Source organism: Hippocampus comes, unplaced genomic scaffold (genome assembly GCF_001891065.2).
Source record: "Hippocampus comes isolate QL1 unplaced genomic scaffold, H_comes_QL1_v1.1 scaffold328, whole genome shotgun sequence".
NCBI lineage: Eukaryota > Metazoa > Chordata > Actinopteri > Syngnathiformes > Syngnathidae > Hippocampus > Hippocampus comes.
Window position 1 is genome coordinate 323,625 of NW_017841881.1, and position 13,151 is coordinate 336,775.

Here is a 13,151-nt window from a genome sequence, read left to right on the forward strand (position 1 = left end):
CGAACCCCAGCCCTCCGTGACAGTTTTTCGTTTCGCGCAGCGACAGCGGGACGACCCCCCATTCTCCCGTCACAGCTGAGCAAGTTTCTGTCCGAGACCTCCAATGTGCGCAGCAACCGTCGGGGCGTGGCCGTGTGCAGCGTGGCGCCCACCAACCTGCCCCCGCCGTCGCCCTGCCGACGCCTCAGCCGGCACAGCCCCGCTCACAAGGTGTCCTGGGACGGCGGGGCCAGCCACGCGCCGGCGGAAGTGAGGCGGCGTGACGAACGCGAAGACGAGTGGAGTCTGAGAGCCTTTGAGATGGAGAGGACGGACGCCAGCGAAGGTCAGACTGCACACGGCGAAGTGTCAAGCCAGTGGCAGTGTTTCAAACTAAGGTTTTCAGCCGGAGTTCAGGTTTCAAAGTAGAGCGTCATGTCTGCGTGAGGGTTTCAAATTAGGATTTCAAGCCCATTTCAAAAGTAAGGCCTGAGTTTGGGTTTCAAGCAAGCGTTAGCGCTTTAACGTCGAATTTCATACAGGGTTCGTGTCATAACCTGGGTTTCAGCAAAGTAGGGTTTCAAGCCTGGTTTCGGTTTCAAAATAAGTGCCTTAAACCAGGGTTAATGTTTCACATGAGGGTAAGTTCTCCAAATTAGCGTTTCAAGCCGTGGTTCAGGTTTCAAATTATATTTTCAAGCCTATTAGGTTCGGGTTTCAAAGTTTCGGCTTTCAAGGAAACCTGCACTGGGGCCACTTTGGTTTGCATGGTTGCCACGGAGACGGATGACTTCCCGCTGACCTCGATACACGTTTTCATTGTCAATTCAAATGAACATACATGAATAATAAATGTTGGAGTTTCTGCTTTGTGCTACTTTGGACCAAAGTGCTCGAGTTGGAGAAATACCAAAAGACGGTAACGGAGCCGTACCACCCTAACCCAGGTTTGAAACCTGAACCCAGGCTTGAAGCCCAACTTTGAAAACTTAATCGATAGGGGTGCTATGCTGCCGATTTTGAGACCAACCATCCATGAGTAAGATATGCCGATACCGATTCGGATCCCGACTAGCGTCCACATTTTAGAGTTGCTCACTAGCGATTATTTGATTAATCGATGAATCTGCCAATTGCTTTTTTCAATGAATTCATCAGATCTTTATTTAAAACGGCTACTTCTAATCCCACAGGGTTTGTTTCCAATGCCAGAAGTGAATCTTAAGCATTTGTTTTTGTTATCGACCTCTTCCTGCTGGTCATCATCGATTTCCTCAGGATCAGGAGGATGTCCTCATCGGGGTGCTGTGCCCCCGACTGCCATTGAGGGAAAGCGTCTAATTAGCGCCCGATTAAAGCGGCTGAAAGCCTTCGTTAGCCACTGCACTTTATTAGCGCTGAGCTCAGCGACAGCCGGCTCACGTATCATCGCCCGCTCATAAACGGCCGAGGCGAGCGTGCCGATTGGTCGTTTACGCAGCCTGCTGAATAATTAACTATTAGCATATGATGAATAATTTAGTAGCGGCAACACGGAGCACATATGAGCACTCATATTCATTTTTTTTTTTCAACCCACACTCTGAGCCCGAACACGACCAGGAACCCTCATTTGAAACTTGACCAGACTTGAAAGCCTAACACAGGCTTAAAATCCTAACCCTTGTCTGAGACACTCAAGAAACTAAACTAACTAGACACGCTAACTTAAGACATTAAACGCTACCTCAGGGACTAAAACCCTAATTTGAAACCTAAACACACGCTTGAAACCATCATTTGGAAACCTAAGCCCGTTTTTGAACCTGTAGTATTTGTGCGTGTCCGTGCGTGCGTGTTTGTATGAGTGAGTGCGTTATTGAAGTATCCGGCGTGAATTCACAAGCTGCCCAGTGGCTGCTCTTACGTTGATTGACAGCCTGCCTGAGCCCCTTGGAGTGTGGAGTTGATTGGTGTGTGTGTGGGGTGGGGGGGGCTGCTTTCTCGCTCACACACACACACACACACACACACACACACACACACACACACACACACACACACACACACGGTCCAAAGGCCTTAGAGCGTAGCGGGTTGTTGTGGAGACCAAAGGCTCCATTTGAGATGCTTCTCAAGCAGAGTCAAATTTACATGCCGATGTTGGCTAATTGTGCAACGTGTGTGTGTGTGTGTGTGTGTGTGTGTGTGTGTGTGTGTGTGTGTGTGTGTGTGTGCGCGCGCCCAGGTAAGCGGTCATCGCCTGTGCAGAGCGCCGCGATTGGCCTTTCGTCAGACTCTACCCCGGAGGAGCTCAGCTCATATACGTCGGAGTCCTTCGATGACAACGGTACGTCAACGACATCGCACCACACGAGCGCACCAACACCAAGATGATACGTTACTGAAGATGACAGCGCACCTCGGATTGGGCTAAGGCTTCGAAGTAAGGTTTTTAGACAGGGTTTGGGACTTCATAGTCGGGTTTCAAGTAAGGGTCACGGTTTCAAGGCTGGGTTATGGTATGGGTTTCAAAACGGGAGTATGGTTTTGGAAAAGGGTTTCCAGCCAAGATTAGGGTTTCGAAATAGGGTTTTTAAACAAGAGTTAGGATTTCAACTTTGAAGGCAACTTTTAGGTTTCAAATTAAGAGTTTCAAGCCTGCGTTAGTTTCACACACGGATATAAAAAGGGAGTTTGAAATCAATGGATTTTTTTATTTTTGCTGTAATTAGTTACAACAAAAAAATACTGGTGGAGTTAACATCACCACCACCACTGATTGACAACGGCGGCGCTTCATTAAGCGACATGAAGTCATTCAGGAGATGACAACAAGGTGAAGAAGTCCCCCCCCCCCCACACACACACACACACACACCACCCAATGCCCAGAGCGTGCGATAGCATTGATCGTCCCTCTGCTACCAGGAAGGTGCGCTGCTAACACGCTAGCCACGTGTCTGCTTGCGTCCTCTCTAATTACTGTCGCCCATCTGACACCCTAAAGAGAACACAAGCGCGCGCACATCGACGTGCAAACCTAATCCTACGCGCTACGTTAACCTATTCAAGTCAACTGTCGTTGTCGTGACATCGTGCGTGCGTGCGTGCGTGCGTGCGTGCGTGCGTGCGTGCGTGCGTGCGTGCGTGCGTGTGTGTGTGTGTGTGTGTCTTTTATCGCACGCAGCCTCCATCGTCACAGTCATTCGTCTGGTCAATGACACGGTGGACCACATTGAAAGTGAAGGTAGGAAAACTCCTGTTATTAGATGCATGCGCATATATAATGTATATATATTTTTTTGCCGTTCTTTCAATGTTCTTATTTGTTTGCAGTTACCAACCTGGACAAGGAGCAGTGGCAGCACAGTCCCAGTAAGTGTCACATTCAAACATACTGTTGTATGTATCCTGGCTTGATTGCGACTCTTCATGTCGATGGGTTGCGTGAAGGTAGGTGGCTTTGCACGTAGGTGCGCCAATATGAAGTTTGGGCGGGTGGGCTTGAGCGGTTCAAAGGTCGATCGCTGGCTATGTAGGTAGAAGTACTCAACTTGACAATGCTGTCCGGGGCATTCTGGGAGACCCTCAACACGCAAACCATTTCATTTCATCAATCGATGGATTGGTACCAAGGTGGTCCCGAGCGGCTGCTCACAAATGCGACAACACGTCTTAGCGACAGCGTGACAGTCAACCGCTGGAATTCTCCCGTCAGGTTCAGGAAGTCGTGCGGTGGCCCAAGCTGAGACGTTTGCTTATTGACTTTTATGTCTTGTTCCCTAGCAACCGATGCCAGTTCTCCTCATAGCACATAGCGCCGAGCGTTTTTTTTTTTTTCTTTTTTCTTTTTAACCGTGCCGGTGCAAACAAAAGAGAGAAAGAGACTCCGAGGGCGTTCAACTTCAAAGATGACAGAGAAACAAGTCTTGACTTGTCACAAGGCATCGTTTATCATAATCATCGTCACGAGCATGTATCCAGGCCATAATCATCATCAACAATACCAAACTTCATCCTCATCATACTCGTTCATTACGATGGTGACTTAGCGCGTGGGGAAATGTGACCAAATGGTCGATTGTTGTTCTCGCGGGGATGATCTTTGACTGCGACCGTGACAATTGCTTTCAGCACAGGAGTAGCAAGTGTCATGAGCTTGAAACTTCGCAGCGCCAATGGCGAATATCTTTCCACAGAGGCAACGTAGCGCCTCTTTCACAACGCTGATCCGACCCCCACAACCAAGGCATTTTCAGGCTCAGTTCTTCACCCCACCCGCCCACCAAACACCCCCCCCCTCCCCCATTTCATGATACTCCTGTTCACGGAACGACACCGGAAAAAGACCTGAAAGGGTGCGTTCCTGTCCCTGCAGCCTACCACTGGGACTCTTCCAGGCAGAGCTCCGGCTGGTTCTCGCCCTCCCGCCTGCGTCCACCTGAGGTGGGGTCCCACTACGACCTGAGCGACGCCCAGCAGAACATTCGGCGGGGCGGCAGCACCCGCTCCCTGCAGCTGGACTACCCGATCCAAGTGCCAAGCGGTGACAGAGGCCGGGAGTCATTGTCGGAGGCAAGACGGAGGGCCTTCCAGTGGGAGAAGAACCAGTCGGGCGAGTGGCAGAGGACAAGATGGCCGGGCGGGCAAGGGCGGCAACAGAGCAGCGAGGAATCACCCGTTTACGAGGAGTACCGGGAGCCCCGGCGAGACTCTGATCCCAGTGAGGAGACCGAGGCTCTCTACGACACCCTGCCCCCGACCCGGGAAGCCTATGACGGCTACCCGTCCAGCCCACCGGGCCTCAGTTTACACCCGGCCCAGCTCCTGCCCCCCTTGCGGGCCTGGGCCTCGGGGAGTCGGGAGGGCGGCGGCGGAAATCTTGGCTCTGCTGCCATAACCGGTTCCGGGGATGAGCTTGAGAGACTGTTGAACCTGGTGTCACTCCGAGCCAGGAGGGCCACGAGGACCAACAGAACCTCCACTGGGTCAGAACCTGCGGCGGGGGGGGGCGGATTCAAATGACCCGCCAGACTCTTGGCACGGACGATACGCGGTGGCCCGGGGGGAAAAAAAAAAATAGACATCAGCCTCCCTCGTCTTGTCAGTGGCGCTCGTTTTTCCGGGTAAAGGAGTGTTTAACCGCATGCGGCACGCCGCTTCAGAGATGTTATTAAGATTAACGCCGTCTTTGTTTAATCATTTCATTACTCGCCAGTTATTTATTTCACGAGGAGGTCGTTTGGCGGCCGAGCAGCACGAGCATCAAAGCGAAAGATAATTAAAAGTAAGACACTTTTAAGACTGCGCACGCGCGCACACACAAACGCGCCGCCGTCTATTCCAGGCCGTGTTTTATCACTGTGAATAAATTGTGTACACCGTACGCAACTCATGGTTGTCAGTTGCACTGCACTACACCTCGCGCGAGACCTCTGCCAAGGCTCGACCATCCAAAGTGCTTCCACTTTTTACAAGCCTAGACGGCAAATGGAAGCGTAGTATTTGCACTTGATTACTTTTCCCCCGTTGGTCGGTGGTGATACTGGATGAAGCTTGCAAAGGGAAAGAGGAGGATGGTTGCTCTCTGTCACACCATGATTCCACACACACACACACACACACACAAAACGGCGCAGCCTAATCTGCTTGGCCGACATCTGCCTGGCCAGGCACACACGCGCATGCACAGCTGGAACGGACACAAACATCATCTCACGCAACTGCCACTCATGTATTATTCAGCAATGCTTTAATTTCAACAGCGTAATCAGCTGCAGTGAGGCATGGTGTGCGTGTGCGTGTGTGTGTGTGTACTGTATGTGCGTGTATGTGGCTGGCTGTCTGTCTAGCAGATGATTAGCGGGACAATCCTTTGACATATGCCAGGAACGCTACTGCTGCTGCCTGTTTTATTGCGAGCGTGCTCAGCAAACGGCATTGTGCACTACCCGAATATCCAATGATATATATATATACACACACACGTATATGTGTGTGTATGTATTCATATATACACGTGTGTGTATATATATATATATATATATATATAGCCGCACGCGCGCACATACACACACACACACACATATATATATATATATACACACACACACACACACATTTTTTTTTCACAAGCATACAACTTACGGCTTTTCATTAACCGTGGCTTGGCCAATTTCTATTTTTGTCTTGAGATACGAGGAAAAAATTGCGATGCGAGTGCACTTAAACACTCGTCAAATGGAGCAACTTTTCATGAAAGTTGAAAACATTGTCATGATCTAACCTGCATTTCTGCACTCAAAATACCCCCCCAAGAAGACTTTGCTCATTCTTGTCCTAACTGGATCAATTGACTCCACAAATATTACATCCGGCACGTTAATCCTACCAAGCACCGTCACGTCTGCTGGCTCTCCCCTCCTCCCTCCCCACCGTTGTCATCCACATTTCGAGCCATGACACATTGAGGCCGGCGTTATTGGCCATCCGACAGTCACCCCTCGGCAGATGAAAGCGTCCCGCTCGGTGTCAGACACACACACGAGGACACGAGGCGACAAAAAAAAGGGAAAAAAATCCATGCAGGCGATGCCGAATAATTGCAAGTGCGTCACAAGGGTGCCAGGGATCAATGGCAGCCGCGATGATGCGATTTGTCCGCGCCGACTGAGCGTTTCCATAATGACGCCGGAGAGGGAGACGGCACGCTTTTCACCGACTGGACGCGTTTTCATTTATTTCTTTCACTCACACGCTGACCCACAAACGCTTGTGTAACACGTCACATTGCGCACGACGCCGAACACGAAACATTCGGACCTCAAATCAACATTTGCCCCCACAAAGCGATACAATTGTCACTTGTTTTACCAAAAGACAGACAAAAAAAAATATTTTTATGTACTTTATGTACGTCATCTTTTCCTGAAACCTTCAATAAATAAATGCTGGCTTTGCGTTTAGAAATGTAAGCGATGATGAGGGTTGCGACTTTTTTTGTTTTTTGATTTGATGACACAATTGTACACAAAAGCGGCAAATGCCTTTATAAAATAAGCATTACGCAACACAACAACAACAACAACACCCGTCAGCGTGCACGCAATTAGCGTCAAGTAGTTTGAGTGGAAAAAGGTGAATGAATTGCGTCAGTGTGCTGATGTTTTGCACGCATTGCTCGGCATCCGAGAGAGCAAGAGCATGAGATCCAGAGCGTGAGAGAGCGAAACGCATCTCAAGGCGCGTGGGAGTGGGGGGGATGTGCCGGTGTTGCGCGCTCCGTGCGTGCCGCTACTTTCTGTGACAAAATTACTTTTTTTCTTCTACTTTTTTCTAACCCTCCCCCTAAAAAAAAAAAAAAAAAAAAAAACAATTTTTGTGTAAAAAAAAAAAAAAACTTTCTGGAAATAATTCAAAGCAAAATCTCATCAAAATTTGACTATCCATACACTTCAATCAAAGAAATGTGGCAGTTGAAAGCATAAATTACTTTCGCCACACGCCGCACCCCCTCAAAAAGTTTTTTTTTCCTGATCAAAAATTATTACTTGATAAAGTAGTACTTTTGTAGGGGGAAAAATTTAACAAAAAAGGTTTTGGTCGGCTTTTTTTGTGACACAACCATATTTGTTGGGTTGGGGGAAAACCTGAAAAATATTTATCCACCCCAAAAATAGTTTCGACTCTGAAGATTTTTTTGCCTTAAAATATTTGACAAAAAAATCTAATTTTATTTTTATCGTATTTATTTCGTCACTATTTTAATTTCTACGGACAAACGTAATAAAATGAAACTTTTTTTCTCCCCGTTTTTTTTCTCAATTTTTCCGCTTCAAACTAATTCAGACAAATGTCAAGATAGGAATATTACAGATGACAAAAAAATGGTGGAAAAAATGGAAAAAATTTGAATCAAAGATACACATATTTTCATAACAGATTTATGTATAATATTCTTAATATTATTCTCAGTTAAAAAGGTAGTAAACAGAGTGAGGATGCTGCCACGCTTTGCTGATGTTTGGCACGCATCGCTCAGCGTGCTGGGGGTGGGGGAGGGGGGATTGAGAGAGAAAAGAGAGAGAGAGAGAGAGAGAGAGAGCGCTATAAAGGCACGTGGGAGGAGGTGATGTGTTACTCGCGGGGTGTCTCCGTGCGCGCCTCACCTGGGGGAGCGTGCGTGTGCGTACGCGTGTGTGGGGGACGGTGAGTGAGAGGAAGGCTGCCAAGGGCTCGGGCGAGCGTTCCTCGGGGATGCTGAGCATATCTGCCGAGGCGTCACAACGGCTTAGAGCAAACATCCCCTTTTTGCTTCTTTTTGGGAGCAGCGGAAGAGAGGGAGATCCCACCTCAAAAAAAAAAAAAAAACACGTGAGCGCTTCGGCTAAGGAGGAGGTGGGAGAAGCCAGTGTGCTTTGGATGAATGACTTTGAGTGAACAAGACTGGTGTAACTTTATGTAGGTCACACGTGAGCGCCTCCCTCTGCCTATCAAGTGTCTCGGCAAGAACAACAAGCGAAAGCAGCGGCGGCGGCGGACGAAGAAGAACCAGAAGAAGAAGAATCGGCAGGAGTCGGAGGCGGCTCGGCAGAGGTGCGGCGATGCTCGGCGGGACGTGATGCCCGGAACGCTGGCGCTCCTCCACAATCGCTCGGAGGAGGCGCAAGCCCTGTCCGGTAGCGCCGGAGGAGGCGGCGGCGGCGAGGTGGGCAGCCGGCCCGCCTGGGTCATCGGCATCCTGGCCAGCGTGCTCATCTTCACCACCGTGGTGGACGTGCTTGGCAACCTGCTGGTCATCGTCAGCGTCTTCCGCAATCGCAAGCTGAGGAACTCGGGTAAGAAACGTCCAATTTCAATCTCCTTTGGCGCTTATCAAACTTTTTACACACACCCCCCAAAAAATGCTGACCTCAGCAGCCTGGGTTATGCTGACCCAAGGTTGGGTCAATTGTTTTTGACGCAGCTGATTGGGTTGAAAGTTGGATTTGGGCAGGCTGAAGCTGGTCACCATTTTGGACAGTGTTGTTGTTGTACTGAAACGTGGAAGTTTGGCTAAAACAACCCAGAAAGTTGGGTCCAATTGACCCAAGTGGTAGATCAGTCCATTTTGATCCAGATTGGGATATTTTTGACCCAACTGTTTTCAAAGTGTGGCTTTGGACCCAACATGCAGGGTCAAATCCTGGACCCAATGCAAAGTCGTAGATAAGCCAGCATTGACTACGTCCCTTTTGGACCCAGCGCTGGGTTCATCACGATCAAAATCCTGAGCCAACATTCTGGGTCAAATCCTCAACCCAATGCAATGTTTTTTTTTTTGACCTAGTGTTGTGTGTTAAACCCAACAGTTTTAAGAGTCTCAAATATATTGAACTTGTGAAGGTTAAATACAACTGAATTGTACCAGGGCGGTGATAATTTTATGTACCACAAGAGGGAGCCAGCATAAGATCGCCACTTGGAGAATAAATCGTTTTAATTGCGGGTTGGTCCAATGTTGAAGTGTGCCACTACAATTATGGAAGGGGATTTATTGTGACTCCACCCCCAAATCCTTTCGAAACTATTTCGTAAAACAACCACCCAGTCCTTTTTAGGGGGCATAAAAGGGTTTTCCTCTGCAAAAATCTAATTTTGATGAAAAAAAATCTCATTTTTCAAATGTTTTTTGAGCCAAGAAATTCATTCTTTTCACACAGAGAAGGTCATATTTTGAGGGAAGGAATTCAAGTCGTGCTTTTTGAGGGGAAAAAAAATGTTCAAAAAATAGTTGTTGCGACTCAAAAAAAAAATTTTGTGTGTGCATCTGAACCAGATGGAAATTGGTGGCAGCCAATTCTCTGAGAACCTTTTGGTTGCCATGTTCCACAATGCACTCCTCCTCGACATCTATTTCTGCCCGGAAAGTGTGCGCTGCATTATTACTTACGAGAAAGCTCTTGTAAATATGCAACGACACGTGTGAGGGGAGTCGGGGGGAGGGAACGGGGGTGGGGCGGGGTTGTACATGTCGAGCCTGTCAGCCTGTAATCAAGGCAAACAAACGCACATATATGCACGGTTTGCACCTGATATCGCAGAGGACTGTCGGTGGGCTAGTGAGGCATTGAGCATACATGATGATTCTGTATGTATATATGTATATATATATATATATATATAAGGGCTGTCAAAGTTCAGGTGTAAACATTTTAAATGTAAATTCGTGTGACTTTGATTGAAAAAGTTTTTCAATCAGAGACTGTATTCTTCTACTTCCAAAGTGCACCGTGTCGCTTTTTCTCTTCACGTGCTAAAAGGCATTTTCTTTTTTTCTTTTTGTCGCGCTCACCATCACCTTGACCCGAGGTGATTGAACGCACGCACGGAATTGGCGGAGTATCGGTTATTTTTTTTTTTTCAAAAGAAGAAGAAGAAAAGGAAAAAAAGTCTTGAGCATGTCTTTATAATGGAAGGAAGAAAACGTGTTTGCCTTCACGGCGCCGTCTTTCAGCTTGAATGGAGACGTTTAAAAAGCTCAGTCGAGGCAGCGCTCAGGTTTTGCTGGCTCGGTGTTGCTGTTTTATGATCGCGAGTGCCTCCTCAACTGCTTCACTTAAGAGCTCCGTGGATTTTGCCAGCTCACCTTTAATTGTACACGCGACTTCACATCTGTGTTGCCTGCTTTCAGTCCGCCAACGAATATTTTAGTTGTACACGTAGCATTTCGGAGCCCACACCAACGTCTGCCACCTGTAAACTGCTCTTAACCATTGCACTCCATTCCACAACCCACCTTATTTTATTTTATTTTTTTTGTTTTTGGGTTGAAGAGGCATTACAGTAGGCGGCGCAGCGCTTTTAGTCAAACGCGCTCGCAGTTAGGTGGCAGCCCACTCGTCCGCGAGGGTGAAGCCCTCCGCCCTCGGTGCGCTTCAGGTGGGAAAACACCCGATTGAAGGCCACTCGCTGCTGACGTGAGCAATCCTCATGTGATGATGACTAACGACGAGCTTCGCTCTCACCTACATGCCGTTAGCATAATAATAGCGCCACCGAGGAAGTTAAGTAATGCACGGCAGCCCACTTGGACCGCAGGCCCTATTGTTAAAAAGTCCATTCATTTGGAACGATAGCTAGCTTGAACTGTTGTTCCATTTCGGAGAAGGCGTCCGATTTTTTTTTCTCTCTCTCAAAAGGTCAAACTGCCAAGCAGACAGTTTACTCCTTTGGACTAAAAGATGACTGAAGGGATGAAGCAACACATGAAAATGATGTCGTACGATGTCAAAAGATAGACTTGTTTCGCAACTCTTGACTTTCGAAGATTAGACCCCAAAATTCGTCTGCGACTGCAAATTGACGTTATTCTCGTTGGCGTCGACGCACGCCTCGCTCTTGATTGTGAACGGGGATGCAGTAAGGAGAGCGACAAAAAGACGATGGCAAAGTCTTTGACGTCAAAGGTGAAAATCTGCATCGCAAGTCATGGAATTGTGCGTCCTGACAAGAAATCGTCCGATTTTCAACAGCCGGCGCCATAATACGCTTTTGTGGGCCTCGCGGCTTGGGCGCACCAAAGTGTGTGCATGTGCGAACACCCCCGCGTAGGTCAGAAGTTTTTTTTGGGGTGGGCGAGGGGAGGGGGATGGGGGGGCGCCGCCTTTGAAGAGGATTAGTGTCAAAGCAATCAAACGTTAGTCGCTTCAAAGAGACTATTTATTTCACATCTACAAGCCACCTCCCCTCCTCTTTTGCTGCCCACCACCGCTACCCCCTCCCCAAGGCCCTCATCCATCTGAACATAATGCTTGAAAGAAAAAAAAAAACCATCTTGAAACGAAAAGCGCCAAAATAAATGCATTGTGATGATCGATTGTTGCCAGCCATCTGCTGCAAAACGTGACACTAATCATCCACGCTTTTGGAAACCTGCGACATACAAACAAAGTGTGCCTCTTAAAGCTGGGCGGCACCGCCAAAATCTATCGCGAAGAGACGATTGATAAGATTTTATTGTGTAACTTTTCAACTTGCGTGGCTATCGTCATTGATCATCCGCGGCGAACCGCGTGTAACGTTATACATCAAATGCGGCTCGATTTGAGCTTTCGCCGATCAATCTCATGCCGCACTGCTGCCACCAGGTGGCAGACGGAAGAACTACACTAGGATGTGAATCATCATCAGTACATAACAAACTTCAATCTGAGAGGCTTTGGGTGAATGCTAATAATGAATACATCTGGAATTATTAATCATTTACAAAAAAAAAAAAATTAAACTACACAAGCCAAGCATCTTTTATTTTGAGCATCAACAAAAAACACCCCCAAAAAATATAGCAAAACTGAAAAATTGCAGATTTTAATTTTTTTTCCCCCAAAATTGAACAGCAGAGACCATCCCAAAAAGATCCAATCCCAAGATAGCATCTATACCGTGATTCTAATGTATAGAAATACTGTCCACCAATAGTGATGATACGCTCATAACATCCGATTGAGGAATATTTGAAATCCTGGATTCCACCAAAACAACGTGACAGCAATTGGCTTCTTCTTGTTGCTCTTTTGTCTCCGTTTCTCACGACACCGGTGATTAGCTTTGCATTTATCTTTTGTCACTTATCATTAGTCTCCAGATTGTTCCCCGCTTGGCTGTCGCATCCAAATTGCTCAGGCTCAGTCGAGAACTTGTCAATAACCTGTTCAAAACCGCTGGGCTGACGCCAACAAAGTGGCGACTGGTCTTCCTTTGATCTTTTTTTTTTTTTTTTTTCTCTGATCTCGAGGTTGCCGTCCAGCCCGAAAATTCCTGAGCATTTAAAGAGGATCAGCGGAGAAGTACGAATGATAAGCAGGACGCGAAATCCCGCGTGGTCTCTTCACAAAGCGCTTCCACCCCCAAATTTCCCGCCAGACCGTTTTGGTGCCGCCGAGTCACTCTGCTTGACGCCGCGTTTCCAAATGGCTGCGTGCGGCACTGATGTCTGACGCACCGCGGGAAGCGTTCGCCCGAGTCAATGCAATGACGTATTCCGTCGATTCACATGAATAAAAAAAAAAAAAAAAAAAAAATTTATGAGAGCGAAAGAAAGAGACTTACATTTGTAATGAAACGCAACTTCTCGGTTCATTTGACACCGGAGCCGCTTTATCAACTGTGTCTCTCCGCTCCAGTGAGTACACGGCGATGGGGGGCACTGG

General features: G+C 47.7%; 2 protein-coding genes across 2 annotated transcripts in view; both read left to right on the top strand.

Moving 5' to 3' along the window:
* fat3b (FAT atypical cadherin 3b) overlaps positions 1-5,352 on the top strand; it is a 55,403-nt gene extending 50,051 nt beyond the window's left edge. Inside the window, exons 47-51 of the mRNA XM_019859612.1 lie at positions 76-325; positions 2,207-2,308; positions 3,149-3,208; positions 3,298-3,336; positions 4,340-5,352. Of these exons, the coding sequence (XP_019715171.1) occupies positions 76-325; positions 2,207-2,308; positions 3,149-3,208; positions 3,298-3,336; positions 4,340-4,986 (1,098 nt within the window). The 3' untranslated portion in view covers positions 4,987-5,352. The remainder of the gene's footprint in view (positions 1-75; positions 326-2,206; positions 2,309-3,148; positions 3,209-3,297; positions 3,337-4,339) is intronic.
* Positions 5,353-8,083: 2,731 nt separating this feature from the next.
* Positions 8,084-13,151, top strand: part of mtnr1bb (melatonin receptor 1Bb) — a 25,632-nt gene continuing 20,564 nt past the window's right edge. Inside the window, exon 1 of the mRNA XM_019859570.1 lies at positions 8,084-8,798. Within this exon, the coding sequence (XP_019715129.1) occupies positions 8,582-8,798 (217 nt within the window). The 5' untranslated portion in view covers positions 8,084-8,581. The remainder of the gene's footprint in view (positions 8,799-13,151) is intronic.